Source organism: Panthera uncia (genome assembly GCF_023721935.1).
Source record: "Panthera uncia isolate 11264 chromosome B3 unlocalized genomic scaffold, Puncia_PCG_1.0 HiC_scaffold_1, whole genome shotgun sequence".
Classification (NCBI taxonomy): domain Eukaryota; kingdom Metazoa; phylum Chordata; class Mammalia; order Carnivora; family Felidae; genus Panthera; species Panthera uncia.
Genome location: NW_026057582.1, coordinates 133,157,008 through 133,174,891, shown reverse-complemented (window position 1 = coordinate 133,174,891; position 17,884 = coordinate 133,157,008). Strand labels below are relative to the sequence as shown.

Sequence of the window (17,884 nt, the reverse complement as noted above, 5' to 3'; positions counted from 1 at the left end):
TTGACATTATCTCATTCCTGACCCCCATTGCACCTCCCTAGGGCCAACCACACCTACCAGTTTCTTGTGCAACTTTTTGGATATATTCTATGCGTCAGAGGTGATGTACCATATCCTTTCTTACGGGAATGCTCACATGCTAGAGACACTATATTGCACTTGATTTTTTTTTTCAGTTAACAATATACCTTGAAGATTATTCCATATTAAGACATGCAGATCTACCTAATAACTGTAACAGCCACATGTGATTCCACTGTGTGGTATCTATCTGTTTATCTGTCTACCTACCTACCTACGTACCCATCATCCTTCTAGTAATCAATTCTTATAAGAAATGTTATGGGGCTCCTGGGTGGCTCAGTCCGTTAAGCATCCAACTGCAGCTCAGGTCATGATCTCACAGTTTGTGGGTTTGAGCCCCGCATTGAGCTCTGTGCTGACAGCTCAGAGCCTGGAGCCTGCTTCAGATTCTGTGTCCCTCTCTGCCCCCTCCCTGCTCATGCTCCGTGTCTCAAAAGTAAATAAATGTTAAAAACAATTTTTTAAAAAAAACAAATGTTGCAGGGTGGCTGGGTGGCTCAGTCGCTTAAGCGTCTGACTGTTGATTTTGGCTGAGGTCATAATCTCATGGTTGTGAGATTGAGCCCCAAGTTGGGCTCCACAATGAGCATGCAGCTTGATTAAGAGTTTCTCTCTCCCTCTGCCCCTCCCCCCACTCATGCTCATGTTCTCTCTCTGTCTCTCTCTCTCAAAAAGAAAAAAAAAGAGATGTTAAAATGAGCATCAGTGAATGCTTCTCTTTGAATGTATGAGCAGGTATAGGTAGGATAAATTATTTCTCTTTCTTTCTTTCTTTCTCTCATTTTAATTTATTGTCAAGTTAGTTAACGTATAGTGTATACAGCGTGCTCTTGGTTTTGGGGGTAGATTCCAGTGATTCATCACCTAAATACAATACCCAGTGCTCATCCCAACAAGTGCCCTCCTCAATGCCCATCACCCATTTTCCCCTCACCCCTGCCCACCCCCCCATCAACCCTCAGTTTGTTCTCTGCATTCAAGAGTCTCTTATGGTATTATGCCAAGTGAAATAAGTCAGTCAGGGAAAGACAGATATCATATGTTTTCACCCATATGTGGAACTTGAGAAACTTAATGGAGGACCATTGAGGGAAGGGAAGGGGAAAAACTAGTTTCAAACGGAGAGGGAGGCAAACCGCAGGATAAATTCTTCAAGGCGGGATTTCTAGGTCAAAGCGATTACACACTTAAAATTTTGCAAAACTGCTCCCCAAGGAGGCTACACCAATTATATTCTACCAACCGTGTGAATGAGAGTGCCTGTCCCTCCAGATCTTGGTTGGGGAAATCTTTAAAATGAAGACGCTCAGTTCCTCCCAAATCTATTGCTTCCAAACCTACTAAGACCAGCTGAGGGAACTGCATGTTCTTAAAGCTCCGCTTAGAGTGACATTTTATCAATATTTTCATTTCACACTATCCCACATGTCAATGAGTCTGATGCATAAGGTCTGTGACCGTATTGGGAATCACCAGGTGCTGTAGAAGATCCTGTATCTACCGGGTGTAGGCACCAGCTTCCTCACTCCTGCTGCCCTCCCGCCTTTATAAACATCAGCTAAGGAACAGGGACTAGTCTAGGTCAAAAATAATGTTTTAGTCCTTTTTAAAAGAAGTTCTAAATGTTTCTTTATTTAGAATAACATTAGTCAAGTAAAAAAAAACCTACCAGGACAAATCAGGAGAAGGGAGAGGGAGAGACCGTAGTAAAAAGGAAAAGCTTTATATTACTTTAGTACATTTAAAGGCATTTTTTTTCTTACTTTTTGAACATAGGGCCAGCATTTTCATTTTACTCGACCCCACAAATTATGTAACCAGCCATTGTTAACAAGCCTTCCAATGATTCTGATATAAGGGCAGGATGAGAGCCACTGAAGCAAGTGATCTTTTTTTTTTTAATTTTAATTTTATTTAATTAAAAAAAATTTAATGTTTATTTTTGAGAGAGACAGATGCGAGCGGGGGAATGGCAGAGGGAGACACAGAATCTAAAGCAAGCTCCAGGCTCCTAGCTGTCAGCACAGAGCCCGATGCGGGGCTCAAACTCAGGAACGGTGAGATCATGACCTGAGCTGAAGTCGGTCACTTAACTGACACTCAACCTACTGAGCCACCCAGGCACCCCAAATGATCTTTAAAAAAAATTATTATTATTTAAATTCAAGTTAGTTAACATACAATGTAGTCTTGGTTTCAGGAGTAGAACCCAGTGATTCTCCTACATATAAGATCCGTATGCTGAAAAGTACAGAAAGCTTATGAAATAAATTGAAGAAGACACAAAGAAATGGAAAAACACTCCATGTTTCAGCACCTTTGGTTTGAAGTTCTCCATTTTCTGCCTTTCTGTGCTTTTGATTTTGGTCTCAAGTCTTCTTTCTGCCTGGTTGAATCACTCAGGGGCTAATGTCTTTTCCACAGGTTCACAAAGATGTACTTTAAACACGTACTCTTTGAGGATACATTCTTTGATGAGTGCTATTTTCAAGATGTTACATCTACTGATACCTATTTCAAAAACTGCACCATTGAATCAACCACCTTCTACAACACAGGTAAGAACATGGGTGGTGTGGGTGCACTGGGTCAAGGGTCTTGGACTAGTCTTATCTAAGACACGATAGTCTCAGTCATAAGCTTTAGGGGTCGGTAGCAAGGTGCTTACAGATGTGACTACTGAGTCTCACTCAGGTTGGAAAAATGGGTTCTCACCCTAGGTATGGCATGGATTAGTTGCACAGTTTTTGCCAATGCATTTATTTTGTCTGCATGTTTTATTGCACGTGAAGCGAAAAACAAAAGTTTGGGTGAGTGCTCTAGTCTCAAGGAGACTGATGATATGTGCTACAGGTCCTCAGTAGGAACAAAATATAACACAGATGAGGGGTGCATGGGTGGCTCAGTCGGGTGAGTGTCCTGCTCTTGATTTCGGCTCAGGTCATGATCTCACAGTTCATGAAATTAAGCCCTTTACATTCTGACAGTCTGCTTGGGATTCTCTCTCTCCCTCTCTGCCCCCTCCCCCTGCTCACACATGCTCTCTCTCTCTCTCTCTCTCTCTCTCTCTCTAAATGAATGGATAAAGAAGATGTGATATGTACAGAGACACACACACACACACACACACACACACACACACACACACAATGGAATATTACTCGGTGATGAAAAAGAATGAAATCTTGCCATTTGCAACAACATGGATGGAACTGGAAGGTATTATGCTAAGTGAAATAAGTCAGTCAGAAAAAGACAGATATCATATGTTTTCACTCATTTGTGGAATTTGAGAAACTTAACAGGTGATCATAGGGAAAGGGAAGGAAAAATAAGATAAAAACAGAGAGGGAGGCAAACCACAAGAAATTCTTAAATACAGAGAACAAACTGAGGGTTCATAGGGGCCTTGGGGGGTGGGGAAAATGGGTGTTGGGCATTGAGGAGGACACTTGTTAGGATGAGCATTGGTGTTGTATGTAAGTGATGAATCACAGGAACCTACTCCCAAAGCCAAGACTACACCATATATATCGCATGTTAGCTAACTTGACAATGAAGTATTTTAAAAAATGTAATTTTACTTGATTCTTTTACTTTTTTTAATGTGGCTACTAGAACATTTAAATTTATGTAAGTTGTTCACATCATATTACTATTGAACCGTGCTAGCAGATACAGTTGTAATTACGTATATGAGAAATTATACATGTGTAAAGAACATCTGGAATTGTCTTTAATATTAACTGACAGAGGCTTTGTTAAATAAAACAAGATACATCAAAAAAAATAATTAAAAAAATAAATAAACAACATTAAAAAATAAGGCACAGATGAAAACCCAGGGTTCCAGGAAGGCTGCATTTTACGTACACGGGGTGCTCTTGAAGACCTCGCAGAATTTGAATCTTGCAAAATTCAAGAGTCATGTTCTCACAGTAATGAAGGAAAAGGAAAAATTGTATGTTTTCAAGGTCTGTGCATGAAGTGAGATGATAAGAGTATTTTAAAATCGCACCATTTCAGATTTCCGTGATTAAAAAAAAGTTCACAAAATCCCACCAGGCCACCTCTCCTTGTTACTTTTACCACATCCTACGTTAACATACCAGGTCAAGTTGGGATGTAGGGAAACTACCTGAGTTTTACCAGGGGCTCCACCTACATTGTCTCCAGTGAGAAATGCACGATTATTCCCATCTTATAGCTGAGGAAACCCAGGATCACACGTCTTGCCCAAGGCCACAGGGAGCTTGGATTTATTCCTTAGTTGTTTGGCTCTGAAGTATGTCATCTTGTCACTGAACTCCATGCATCATGCCATATCAGTGCGTTCTCCCTGGCATCAGCACCAGGGTTTATGCAAGAACATCTTTTTCTTCTATCAGGTCAGCCTCAAAAGGTTCAATGTCTGGCCTCCAGATATCCCTCAGTCTCTAAAAAATCCATTATGAGATTTACCTTCCTGAACTTAAAAAAAAATGAGAGCTATACATTTCCTATTTGTCATTAAAACCTGACGAATCTTTTAGTTTCTTCTTTCAAGAAGAAACTTTTTTAAGTTTATTTATTTGTTTTGAGAGAAAGAGAGAGAGAGAGAGAGAGAGAGAGAGAGCATGAGCACAATCAGGGGAGCAGCAGAGAGAGAGAGGGAAAGAGAGAGAATCCCAAGCAGGCTCTGCCCTGTCAGCACAGCGCCCAATGCGGGGCTTGAGCTCATGAACCGTGAGATCATGACCTGGTTTGAAACCAAGAGTTGGACACTTAATCAACTGAACCACAATGCGCCCCTCTTCTTTCAAGCTTTAATGTTGCCTCCTTGTTTGCATCCTCTTACATGGGGATTTCTGAGAACACCTGTAGTCATGAAATGTCGGTGGGCTGGGAAGTGATGGAGATAATCAGGTGTAATTTTCTAATTTTGTAGGAGGGAGTTTGGGAAGGTTAAAGAGGGTCAACAGCAGAGCCGGTTCCCGAAAGCCAGGTTTCCTGAGAGCCCACGTAGGCGATCTTTCTGCAAGAACAGTTGGTGGTAGAAGGTGCCGGAAGACTTGGGAACTAGTTTTAAAGCAAATGGTTTATACTTTTTAAAGACTATGTTTTTGGACATGATTTAGGTTTACAATGAAATTAGAAAGAAGGTACAGAGATTTCCATGTAACTCCTGCCCCACCCCCCTCCCCGATTATCAACATCCCCCTCCTAGAAGGGTGCATTTGTTACCATCGATGAACCTGTACTGGTATATCAGGATCATCTCAAGTCCAGAGTTGACTGTAGGGATCACTCTTGGTGTTTAGCATTTTATGGGCTTGGACAAATGGATGATGGCATATATTCATCATTACCATGCCATATAGAGTATTTTTACTGCCCTAAAAATCCTCTGTGCTCTCCATATTCACCACCCCCTGCTTCCCATCCTGGACACCACTGAGCAGATGGTTTTTCTTTTGAAGAATGTTCAGGTTTCTGCATGGGCTCTGGACCTAATTCTCTCTCTTTTTAAAAATTTTTTTAATGTTTATTTATTTTTGAGAGAGAGAGAGAGAGAGAGAGAAGACGAGCTGGGGAGGGGCAGAGAGAGAGGGAGGCACAGAATCTGAAGCAGCCTCCAGGCTCTGAGCTGTCAGCACAGAGCCCGACATGGGGCTTGAACTCACGGACCACGAGATCATGACCTGAGCCAAAGTCGGATACTTAACCAACTGAGCCACCCAGGCGTCCCTGGACGGAATACTCTTGTCTTCTGCTTCCTATAAGCTGGGTAGCCTTGGACCTTGGTGTCATCTCATTGATAGAAACAGGCTGTTCTGTAGCCTGAGAGATGACATATTCAGGCATGTCTCTCAGTGAGTGTTCCTTACATTTTCCTTATAGGAAGTTGAAGCCGTCCTTACATTTTTAGAGTTTCCTCTCTTCATTCATACCTGGCCACATGTCACCTTGACTTTGAGACCGTCTGATTCCCAGAGGCTTGTGGCAGTCTGCCCATGGAAGGGGCATGACTTCATCCCTTCCTCTGCCCCATCTCTCCCCAGCCCCCCGTCCACTTGCCACGAACCAAAGGTTTCCTTCTCTCCCCAGACCTCTACGAGCATAAGTTCATCAACTGCCGGTTTATCAACAGCACCTTTCTGAAGCAGAAAGAAGGCTGCCACATGGACTTTGAGCAAGATAATGACTTCCTGATTTACCTCGTCAGCTTCCTTGGCAGTCTGTCTGTGTTGCCTGGGAACATCATTTCTGCTCTGCTCATGGACAAAGTTGGAAGACTCAAGATGATCGGTGAGTAGTCAGGCATGCCGCCTCTCCTCCAATAGGTAAGGACGGCGGCTTTCAAGCGTAATAAAGAAGCAGATTTTTTTTCTTTTCCTTGAAGAAATCTCCCACTGGAAACCAAACAGATGAGACGGCATCTGCTGGTGTAGGAGCCAAGGGGGCAGGCATGTTTCCAAAACCCCAGGACTCCACGGAGATAGTTTGAGACCCATGGTCCAGGTCAGGGAGTCCTCTTTAATTTCCTGACTGAGCGATTCTTTGATAGTCATGGTATTAGCACTTCAGTAAGGATATTAAATATATCCGCTCTACCCACTGTGTATGATTATTGTCAGAAAAATATATAAAGTGCTCTTAGATGAACATCGATTCATTTGCAGGCTTTAAAATAAATTGCATTACTTATTATTATTTAGTAGTGTTAACACTTGGGCTTTGGAGATGGACAGAATTGTGTTGGAGTCCTCCTGAGGCTTATTTGACTTTGGAAATGCTCCTTTATTTCTCCAGGCCTCAGTTTCCTTATCGGTAACTGTAACTGGCTGGCACATTGTGTCGCCAGAGGATCTCACAGTGCTTGGTGCACAGATGGTCCTTAAAAATGGTAGCAGCATTCATGTACTTTGCTTCACTGCACCAGGATCCCCAGAAGTTTGCTACAGAAACAAGAACCAAAAAGTACACACCCAGGGCCAGGAAAAACATACATTAGAATATATATATTGTCAGCCCAGGGTGGGGACCAGAACAACACACGGATTCACATGTCGTGAAGGGTCTGCTCTAGGGTTGCAGCTGATCAGGAAAATTAATACCAGCTCCCTAGCAGTGAAGTTCAAAGGCAAAGAAAATAAGTCACGTAGTCATTTTGTCAGAGAAGAAGAAATCAATCAGGTAGATCTTGGCAAGGGAATCTTTTCCTGATGTTGGGCTCATATTGAATATTGTTGTTATAGAGGAGCATAGATATTTGGGAGGGTAAGCACAAGACATGGCTGTGATTTCAGCTTTTTTTTTTTGTAAGTTTATTTTGAGAGAGACAGAGACAGCAGGAGTTGGGGAGGGACAGAGAGAGACAGAGAGAGAGAGAATCCCAAGCAGGCTCTGCACTGTCAGCTCAGAGCCCGATGTCAGTTGAACTCATGAACCATGAGATCATGGCCTGAGCCGAAACTGAGAGTTAGACGCTTGACCGACTGAGGCCCCCCCCCCCCAGGCACCCCAACATGAGTTCAGCTTTTTAAGTGTGTGGTGAGGATAGGGTCATCTCTAGGCCTGGAAGATTGAGCTGTCTCCTGTGTACTGGTTAGACCCGAGTCCCCTGAGGGAAGGACAGTGTTTGCTAACTCCGGCAATGCCCAAGCTTTTCTGAGGAAGGGGCTACACCATGCATAAGACCAGTGGCTGGGAGTCAGGTGACCATCTTGGCCAACATTCTCTTTATGAGTCTGCACACCTTCCTTTCCTTCTGCGAGCTTATATTACACAGTTGTCAAAGTACTACCTCTGTTTGCTCCAATGAGATAAGGCACGTGAGCATAGGCATGTGACATTTCTGCCCTTCTGCCACTGGCCTCTTGAGTCCCAGGCTGAATAGTGAATTCTGAGGTTGAGGCCTGGGGTAGCCTGGGACGTCTTTGGGAAGGCAGGGCCTGTGAGGAATGGGGTGGGTGCCCATGTGCAGGGGCGTGGCTCACTGCCCAGAGCAGGCACATGTTCCCCAATGGAGACAGCGGGAAGGTTGGGCCCCGGGGAGAAGGCAGGACAGTGAGAGAGCAGACATCCCCTTCACCGCTACTGAAGCTCTCCTTAGCACTGTGAATGTACCCCAGATCAAAACTGATTTCTGGCATGCTCCCCAATTGGATAACCGGAACTAATATTTCTCATTCTTTATGTTCTACACGTTTTTTAAAAAAAAATTATTTATTAAAAAAAAATTTTATTAAACGTTTATTTATTTTCGAGAGATAGAGAGGGTGCAAACAGGGGAGGGGCAGAGAGAAAAAGGGAGACACAGAATTCGAGTCAGACTCCAGGCTCTGAGCTGTCAGCACAGAGCCCGGTGCGGGGCTCGAACCCATGAACCACGAGATCATGACCTGGGCGGAAGTCAGGTGCTTCACCAACCGAGCCACCCAGGCTCCCCTATGTTCTACTCTCTTATTAGCATCTGTATTTTGTTTCTCTGGTTCTGTTGAGAGCTCAGACCGTTCTTTCTTTGATCTTTAGTAGAAAGCCTGGCATGCCGGGGACCAACTGTGATATTATCAGTGCGCAGCAGTAGATGCTTAATAAATGTCTCAATGGCGTGTGGATGACCTGTTTTGAAATAGCCTTTCCATGAAAGGAAATGGCTATTTCCTCAAATTCCCTGCAGAATCTGCGAGGGCAGAGTTTGTCCTGTTTGCGATGCTGTGCTGTTTCCTGGGTTGAACTAGCGTCTTGTTAACAAGGGTAGAAGTTTTCCTGATGAGACCGTTAGTCCTCGTGTATTCATTCAATAAGCAATAATTTATGCGGCGCATACTCTCTGCCAGGCTGTGCGGTAGACAATGAGAACACGGCGATAATTGAGACAGACACTGTCCTTATGCTCACAGAGCAAATGATCTATTGGGAGAGAGAGACAGAAACTAGAAAGTTCATTTAACGAATACTTACGAAGCACATATTATAGGTCAGGCTTTGTGCCAAGCATTTTGTTAATATTAACCTATTTAACACTCGAAATAAACCTGTGAGGTAGGTACTGTTTTTGCCCACACTTTACAGATGGGGAAAGTGAGGCAGCACAGAGAGGTTATGAGACTTGCTCAGTGTCACGCAGGGGAAGCAGGGATTTGAACTCAGGCCTCTCAATCACAAGTGAAATGAGAATTAACCAAGGATCTATAGCAGGCCACAGGGATCTACGGTAGGATTACCTAACATAGATGAGAGGCCAGTCCCTCAACTATCACTTGATTCATTTGACGGTCATATTTTGTATTCAACAAAGAGCTGTCAACATTTATTGTAAGCCAGGTGCCATGGCTGGCCACTTTGAGGGAGGCATGCATTTAGATGATAGGGTTCTCAAGTCACTGGTGGTCCAGTAGATGTTTGTCTCCTTCCTCGCTGTTTGGAAAGAGATTACAAGGTGACCTGCTCACAGCCCTACCCCTTCCCAGAATCAGCAGAACCCAGGCGATGCTTACCATGTCCCCGCTCATCAGTAGGGTTTGGCCTCAATCTTCGCAGCTCCAGGTCTGAGTGTGAGATTCCAGGCAGAGGCCTCCCAGGAGGCACTTGTTGGTGAGACCAGGCCCCCAACATGGCTTCTTGGCAACTGGAGGACCTGTCTTCCCCACCCCCACCTCCCCCCCACCCCCGGTTGCCTGGTGGGGCGCCTTGGCCTGTTTCCCAGCTGGTAATTTGCAAGCGGCTTTCTTTCTTTCTGCTAACCATTCTCACCGCATTTCCAGCCAGACCCCTGGTCTATGCTGTGCATCCACTCCACATTTCCCAAGCTCTTCTGGGCCGGGCTGGGTGGGTTGGATTTGGGCAGCGTTTGACACAAGCCTTCTTTCAGTGGGACCTCTTATCATTAGCTGGATCAGCCAGAGTGCTGGTGGGAAAAAGAAGCCACCCCAGAGAGTTCTAGTGAAGAGACTTTATTGATGGGATGTGACTTTTAGAGGGGTGGGCAGGGCTATGGGAACAAATAAGGCAGATGAGGCACCCGGATGCTAGCAGAAGTGGCAGCAGTTTCCACCTCTAGGGTTACAGGGAAAAAAATAGCCCAGTGAGAACTGGAACCATGAAGGGGGAGGCTCCTGGAAGGAACCATAGTCCTGTGGGGGGGGCTGCAGCCATCACCAAAACGGGGCTTATAAATGGGATGGGAATTGGGAAGAAATACTCCAACCCCTCTCCGCTCCCAGCTGACAAGGTATGCAGTCTCTGGGGGTAGCTTCTCAGGGCACAGGGCAGGGCTGAGAAGGGCAGGTCAGATATCTGGGCCGGAGATGGGAATAAATGAAGAATTAACAGCCGGCCTTTCAGGTTTTCTTCGGCAGCCCATTGATGGTTATGCTCTCAATAGCAGGTAAGCTCCACGAGGTGGTTTTGATACTCATGTATCTCAGGCACCCAGAACAATGTCTGGGACATAGATTTTCAACTAGGGCCCCCTCTGGCTCATCCCCAGTAATTCTGGGCTGGGCAGCACCACAGCATGAGGATTTCAAAATCCTTCTCGGGGGCTAACTCTGGTGACATGACCCAAGCAGAAGGCTCTGCTCCCATGACTGGAGCACCATGTTTGGGGCCTCAAGCTGTGCTTTCTCCATGTAGAGATAGACCTGTTGCACAGGCTGCACCTGTGAAGGTGGGAGAAGGGGAAAGACTGGTGGGTGACAGTCTTGTCTTCATTTTTTTCTTCTGCCCTTGACCTCCCCCTGTAGGTGGCTCCATGCTGATCTCCTCGGTCTGCTGCTTCTTCCTGTTTTTTGGCAACAGCGAGTCTGAGATGATTGGCTGGCAGTGCCTGTTCTGTGGGACCAGCATTGCAGCCTGGAATGCTCTGGATGTGATCACGGTGGAACTATATCCTACCAACCAGAGGTCAGTTCTTCCCTGGGCTTCCCTCTGGGAGTTGTTTGGACTTCTGTGGCCAGAGGTCTACCCGTTCCAAGATCCTCTGTCGCTGCCATCTTGGTCTTCCGGGTGTTTTGTGAGCAAAGCATCTCTTCAGCTGTTGAGTTTCTCCTGTAGGGGGGCCAGGAGAGGCATGGAGATGAGCAGGGTAAAGCCTGATAGGGTGGGGTGGGTGGCTAGATACAAAGGACAGGTGCGAACCATGTTCAGGAGAGAGGAATGAGGGTGACACCGTATGTGTCATGCAATCCAAAGAGAGGTGAGAATAGGCCTCTGTTGGGAGATATGGGACAAAGTTGAGGAACTAGGTAAACAAAAGGTAGATGAGAAGTAAGGGAAGATAAAGGTAGGGATGAGGCATGATGGTCTAGGGCATGTGCAGAGAACATGGTAGGGAAGCCCAGCATTTACTTTTATTTTGTGCAAGCCATATGAGAAGAGTCCTAGTTTAAAGGCGTAGGGTCAAGGCCGTTACGTAGCAGTTATTTCTCGTTATGGAGAAGGATTTGTGAGTTTGAAGGGTAGCAGGTAAGTGGTCCTGTGGTCACAAAGGAGTGTGAAGAGGGGGAGCCAAACCATAAGAGACTCTTAAAAACTGAGAATAAACTGAGGGTTGATGGGGGGTGGGAGGGAGGGGAGGGAAGGTGATGGGTATTGAGGGCATCTGTGGGGATGAGCAGTGGGTGTTGGATGGAAACCAATGTGACAATAAATTTCATATTAAAAAAAAAAAGGAGTGTGAAGTGATATGGAAGGCAGGTGAATGAAATTCTGCAAAATATCTTAATGATATTCTCCAAATGGGTGACAGAAGTGTTGGAATATGGATAGCATCCCATATTTGGAGCCCCCCTCCCCTGAACCAAAGAGCTTTCTAAGCTTTACAAAAAATAAGAGGAGGAAAAATTATCATTATATCAACAGTATATGATTTTACATCTATGAAACTCAAGACAATTAACTAAAGAGACTGCTATAAACAATAAAATAATTTGATAAGGTGGTCAATAATAAAAGTAACTTAGCTGCATATGGAATTTACAAATATATCACCACATTTAAAAACAAAATTGAATTCCATTTAATAATAGAAGAAATCATAAAATATCTAGTAATCAATTTGTTAAGAAAAGTGAAACACTTAGGTTTCACTACCAACCAGAGGTCAGTTCTTCCCTGGGCTGTATGTAGAAAAAACCACACAGCTTTACTGAGAGATACAACAGGAGACTTACATATATGTTAAGATATACCTTATGAAATTCTAAGTAGACTTAATCTTACAAATCTTTCAAATCTTCTTTAGTTTTCTTCTAACTTCAAAGAGTCCATTCAAAATTCAGTGAGATATTTTCTCCCTCCCTCTGGAAACTTGGGACAACTTTGGAAATTTCATTTGGAAAAATATGCATGTGAAAATATCCAAGAAACTTCTGAAAACCAGAAGATTGAGACTGAGGGGCTAGTTATCCACAAAATGATTAAAAATTATAAAAATAATTTAAGGTACAAAAATGTAGGTACCTTCTTGATAAACCTGTGGTATGAAATATATTAATAAAAGAACTATTTTACTTCAGGTGAAGGAAGACGATGCTGGGAATATAGTCTCTGTGTACAGACGGAGCCAAGAAAGGGTAGATGGTTCCTAACAGTTACCACTCAGGGGGCACCTGGCTGGCTCTGTCAGTGGAACCCACAGCTCTTGATCACGGGGTCTTGAGTTTGAGCCCCACGTTGAGGGTAAAGATTACTAAATAAATAAATAAATAAATAAATAAATAAACTTAAATATATATAATAGTTACCCCTCAGAAGTGTGACTGAAGGATAATAATTAGGATTAGGCTTTGCCATGAGTGACAGAAATCTCAAAAAAATGCAGCCTTAGGAAGACAGACATTTCCTTTTTCTCTCCTGTAGAAGTCCAGAACAGGCACTGCAGGCTCTTTTTATCCCTTTCATGAGCTCTGCCAGGGTCCAAGAGAAGACCATCTCCATTCCAGGAAGTGGGAAGGAAGGAAGGAAGAGAAATGGAAGGGAAGAGAGCAAAAAGTGCCACTCACGACACCTCTTAAGGAAATTTCTCGGGAGCTGCCACTTGCACCTACATCCCATTGGCTAAAACTTAGTCACATGGCCAGACTCTGCAGCAAGGGAGTCTGGGAAATGTAGTCTATATTTGGAGAAATGCTATTTAGGGACACCCAGCAGTGTCTGCCACAAGAGGGTCTGGGTGTTATTAAGGAGGAACGCTGATCCTTTCTGCCTCATTCTCTCCATTTGTTTCAGTGTTTCACGGTTTGCATGTACTACCTGTGACAATTTCAAAAAGAGATAACATTAGAAAAGAGAAAGAAGTTTTAAGGAAACACTGCAGGATGTGAATAGTGGTGATCGCCTTTTAGTGGTGGAGTTATATAAGTTTGCATCTTTATGCTATTCTGTATTTCCACATTTGATTTAAATGAGAATGCTTCCTGTTTAGGAAAAAAGTTCCCTTCCACACCTTCAGTATACCTTCTCTCACAACAAGGAAAAGAAAGGACCCATGGTCCCGCTCATCTAAGGAAGTCTGGTTTGACTTTCACGATGATTTACTTTCTTCTTCTTTTACAGGGCCACGGCCTTTGGCATCCTCAATGGATTATGCAAATTTGGAGCCATCCTGGGAAACACCATCTTTGCTTCTTTTGTTGGGATAACCATAGTGGTCCCCATCCTTCTGGCTGCTGCCTCTCTTGTCGGGGGTGGCCTGATCGCTCTTCGACTGCCAGAGACCCGAGAACAGGTCCTGATGTGAACACCGTCTGGGAAAAGAAAATGTTGGAAGAATCTTATCCAAGAACCTTCGATGCGCCCACGCTTCCTGTCTGTCACTGTCCAGAGGACACTGTCTGGCGAACTCAGGAGGAGAAGTTGATTTTGGGACTCCTAGTTTAGGATCCATTTCAGCTGTCAATATGCTTGTAACTCAGGTGACTGATTTGGGGGTGTCCTGAATCACCTTTACAATCCCAGAGCTGTGTTCTTGGCTTCAGGTCTCCCCGGCCCAGAGCAGGGGAAGAGGGATAACACCTTCAAGAGGGTGCACATGCTGACCAAGGAGTGTGTGTTCCCCAATGGGGAGGTGCGAGGACTTATTTGCATTTCAGAATGAATTTGAGGGTGAGAAACATGTAAGCTCCTCCTCCGTAAAGTTCCTTGGAGCCCAATGACCTAGCAAACTGACTTGCCAGGAAATTAGAGTCATATAAATAGTGGGCTTGAAAAACAGGATACTTATATTTTTGCACTGAAAAGTGTCACCAGTCATATGTTCCATTTGAAAATTGGCACAATAGCATTGAAGATACTCTAATATAGAAAACCAAATATTTGAGCAATATCTATAGAAATCTACTCACCTCCCACCAGGTGTCCTAAGTTTCCCATGATGATCAAATGGTAAATTTAAGGATGCTATTTATTCCTGCTTCGATCTATTCAAAGAGACTTAGGTATCCTGTAAACTAACTTTGTACATAACTATATTCGGATTTAATTTGCGGAAGTGGTATCTGCAGATATTTGCCAGAATTTTAGCCATATTTTGGGAGGAGTTGGTGTTTGAGGTCCCAGGAAATTGGGTCTGATTGAATGAAATGCAAGCACAATATCTTATAGCCATTTAACTCGCTGTCAGGAGGATGCACTCGGCAAACTCACGTTGTACAGTTCATTTAACCCAGGCGCTGTTCTTCATGTAGGTGGAGTAGATACTTTTCTCTCTTACACAGATCGCTTGTGAAACTCAAGTTCACCAACGTGGGCCCCGGCATTTGACGTGGCTGCTCACCCGGAAACAGTGTGAGAAGGGGTTTCTGGCCCTCCCTTTGGAGACGAGAATAAAATGCAGCGGACAACAGGGGCGATTGAGGGAGGGAAGTGTAGCCACAGTTCTCCAAAGCGTAAATTCTTTCTGTTTCTTTCAACTGTAAAGCACGATCCATGTTTGTTATCATGGCAGGAGAAATCTGTGCTACGTGTCCCAGTTCAGGACTTTTGAAACAGATGTCACTGGCATGGGAATTAGGGAATGTAGTGGATGTCAAAGATGTTTCCCTTCCGTGTTCCAACAGAACTCTTTCCTGAGACCCATTTGGAGCATGAACCGGGGTGGGGAACCTAGGAAAATACTGCTTTGGACAAAGATCAGCAATAGACTGAAGTCTTGACAACACAGGAAAGGAACGTTTCGGACACCAGAACTGTCTAGCATGGAAGGACGGTGAGCTATGAGCTCATGCCCCTGGGGGTGATCTGGCCGAGGCCAGGAGAGTATCAGTTTGCAAGAACTTGTTGTTTAAGTTGATTTCCAGTGTTCTCAGTGCTGCGAATGTCGTATGTTCCCTACCAGAAATCTCCAAAAATTTAAACAGGATAATGATGACCACATGGAGTGTTTTGTCAGATTTAGAGAAACGCTTGGGCCCCACGATAGCTTCAGGCCATCTTTCTGTTATTCTCTGGAGTAACAAACAGGTCAACTGAAGGAAAGAGTAAATATTATGAAACCTTTCTACCCTGGAACTGAGATCAGTTTTAATGGTTAAAATGTTTACTCTGCTTCTCTTGTCCCCTACCTCTTTCTTCACTATTCTTTTTTTCCTGCCCAGGGAAGGAAGACATCTTAACGCTGATTTGATACCCTGATTCCCCCAAATATATAAACATACTATTGTGGATTAACGTTTCTCTCAGTGTTTTACAAGAGCTACCTAACGTAAATGCTACATTGATAATGAGAAGCCCCATGTAACATAGCTGTAATATACTTTCCACTGTAAACTGGAGGTGGTCACATCCCTTGTAACATTATTCTTCAATGGGATACGATTTAATGAGCAGCTGCTGGTTAAGAAATTTAGAAAGCAGTTAGCGTCTGCATTTCTAGTGAAAATGGATCTTGCACATTTAACATCTGATTTGTTTTTAAGTGTTGAGGTGGCTGCCATTATTTGGGGTCACTTCTGCATTACGTTTATGGCTCCTTCAACTGACCACCTAACCAACCAAGGGCAATTCCCATCTCATCCATCACGTAAGCCTTTGTAAAGGGTGCAGCCATGCCCTGCAGCCTTTCCTCTTGAAGAATTGCCTGGCACTGGTACCCGGCCACTTCTCAAGTGCAGTCATTACTGCTGAGATAAATGCGTCTTTAAAAATAGTCTCTGTGGCAGGTCATTGGGGGTGGGGGGCAGGGATCAGGCACAGCATATCTGGCCAGGCACTTCTTTTTCATTTTGCATTCCACCTGGAGAAACTACCGATGGAATCCGTGGAGAGTAGAAGGATGAAGCTCTCCTTCGTTGAGCGAAACTGTTCCCAGTTCATGATGTATTTTATGATGCTCATTTTGGGAGTAGTTACTTTTAACAGCCTCCACTGTGTTGTGTTATCTCCTGATGCTGATTTTTGACCTTCTGTTTTATTGGAAATAATTAGTGAAAGGGGTGTGCCTATTTGTGAAGTAGCACATGCACCCGAGGTCATAAATAACCACATCCCCAGGATTCCCCGTGACCTTGTATTAGCTCATTAAAAATAATAATAAAAATCATTGTAAACAAACCTTTAAGAAGTGAGACTAGAGGTTATTTCCAGACACTAAGGTTTCTTCTGGATTCCTAAATTGATGGGATCAGCTGGGGTTGGCACGCTGAGACTCATTTCCTTCAGCTTTCTTAATTTGTATAACGCAAAGGTCAAATGATGTGACCAAGGTGACACGAAGTGCTGGGAGTGGGCTACCAGGCCCATGGCGATGTTCTGTCTATAGTTCTGGAGTTATCTCTCAGTCATCGAATCTTTGAGGAATGGGACAATGTGACAAACATTTACCGAGGCCATTCACCGAAAACTCATGTGATAAGTGGAAGGATCAGTATATGTATGAAATGATTGGTATTATTAATCCATCTAGTCGCTCATTCTTCATTTATTCAACAAATCCTTACTGAGCCCAAACCTTGTGCCAGGCACCTGGGAATCCAGTCGTGAAAACTCTGGTCATAGTTCCTGCCTCCTGCCTCCTACTACTTACAAGTGGGCAAGATGGTTATTCAGTTGGCCATAAAAAAAAAAAAAGCACGATGATCTCATCATCAGTAAAATACACCTTTTGTTTGTAAGAGGATTCTTACTTTTTTACCAGTCAACCGTGGATTTCAGAATGCCATTGTTTGTTTGTTTTTTCCTGTTTCTCTTTTCTTCAAGGAGTGTGCTATTTTCTCATCTTTATAAACCCGGTAAGGGAAAAGACAACAAACACCCTTGCTCATTTTCTACAGAGCTTAATCAGTTTTTACTTAATTGACTTTACAAATAGTTGTACATGGAAGAAGGGATGGGGGCCAGGAATGCAAGCTGGACATTGGTTCATGGGCAAGTCTCCCAGTAGTCCCTGGAAACATGTTTCCATTTCCATGGTTGGTCCTTTGATGACACACAAGTGAAAACCCACAAGCAGGTGTAGAAAACATTTATAAAAGTTAAAGTTTTATTTCTCTCTTGGATTGAGGAAATCTGGAGGAAAGAAAGCCATGGCTGGTATGGCTGCTTTGTGATCTTGTTACTGGGAAAAGACTCCTGCCTTTAGGCTTCTGAGTTTTTAGTGCAGTTTTCCATGAGGCTGCCTCAGGGACCAAGATGGCAGTCAAAGGGCTGGTGCTCATGTCCACAGTTCAGGCAGGAAGCAGACAAAAGGGCAAGGGGCAAAGGGACCTCACCTGCCAGCTAAGCCAGCGTCCCTGGAAACTATTCTCTTAGATGCTTCTTCCAGTTGCTTCCACATATATATTCATCGACCTCCCTTAATATTGTAGGGGAGGCTGGG

At 43.9% G+C, this 17,884-nt stretch overlaps 1 protein-coding gene across 1 annotated transcript in view; it reads left to right on the top strand.

Annotated features, from left to right (window-relative positions):
• SV2B (synaptic vesicle glycoprotein 2B) overlaps positions 1 to 15,754 on the top strand; it is an 83,713-nt gene extending 67,959 nt beyond the window's left edge. Inside the window, exons 9-12 of the mRNA XM_049614066.1 lie at positions 2,509 to 2,642; positions 6,172 to 6,372; positions 10,815 to 10,974; positions 13,627 to 15,754. Coding sequence (XP_049470023.1) covers positions 2,509 to 2,642; positions 6,172 to 6,372; positions 10,815 to 10,974; positions 13,627 to 13,810 — 679 coding nt within the window. The 3' untranslated portion in view covers positions 13,811 to 15,754. The remainder of the gene's footprint in view (positions 1 to 2,508; positions 2,643 to 6,171; positions 6,373 to 10,814; positions 10,975 to 13,626) is intronic.
• The last annotated feature ends 2,130 nt before the right edge of the window (positions 15,755 to 17,884 follow it).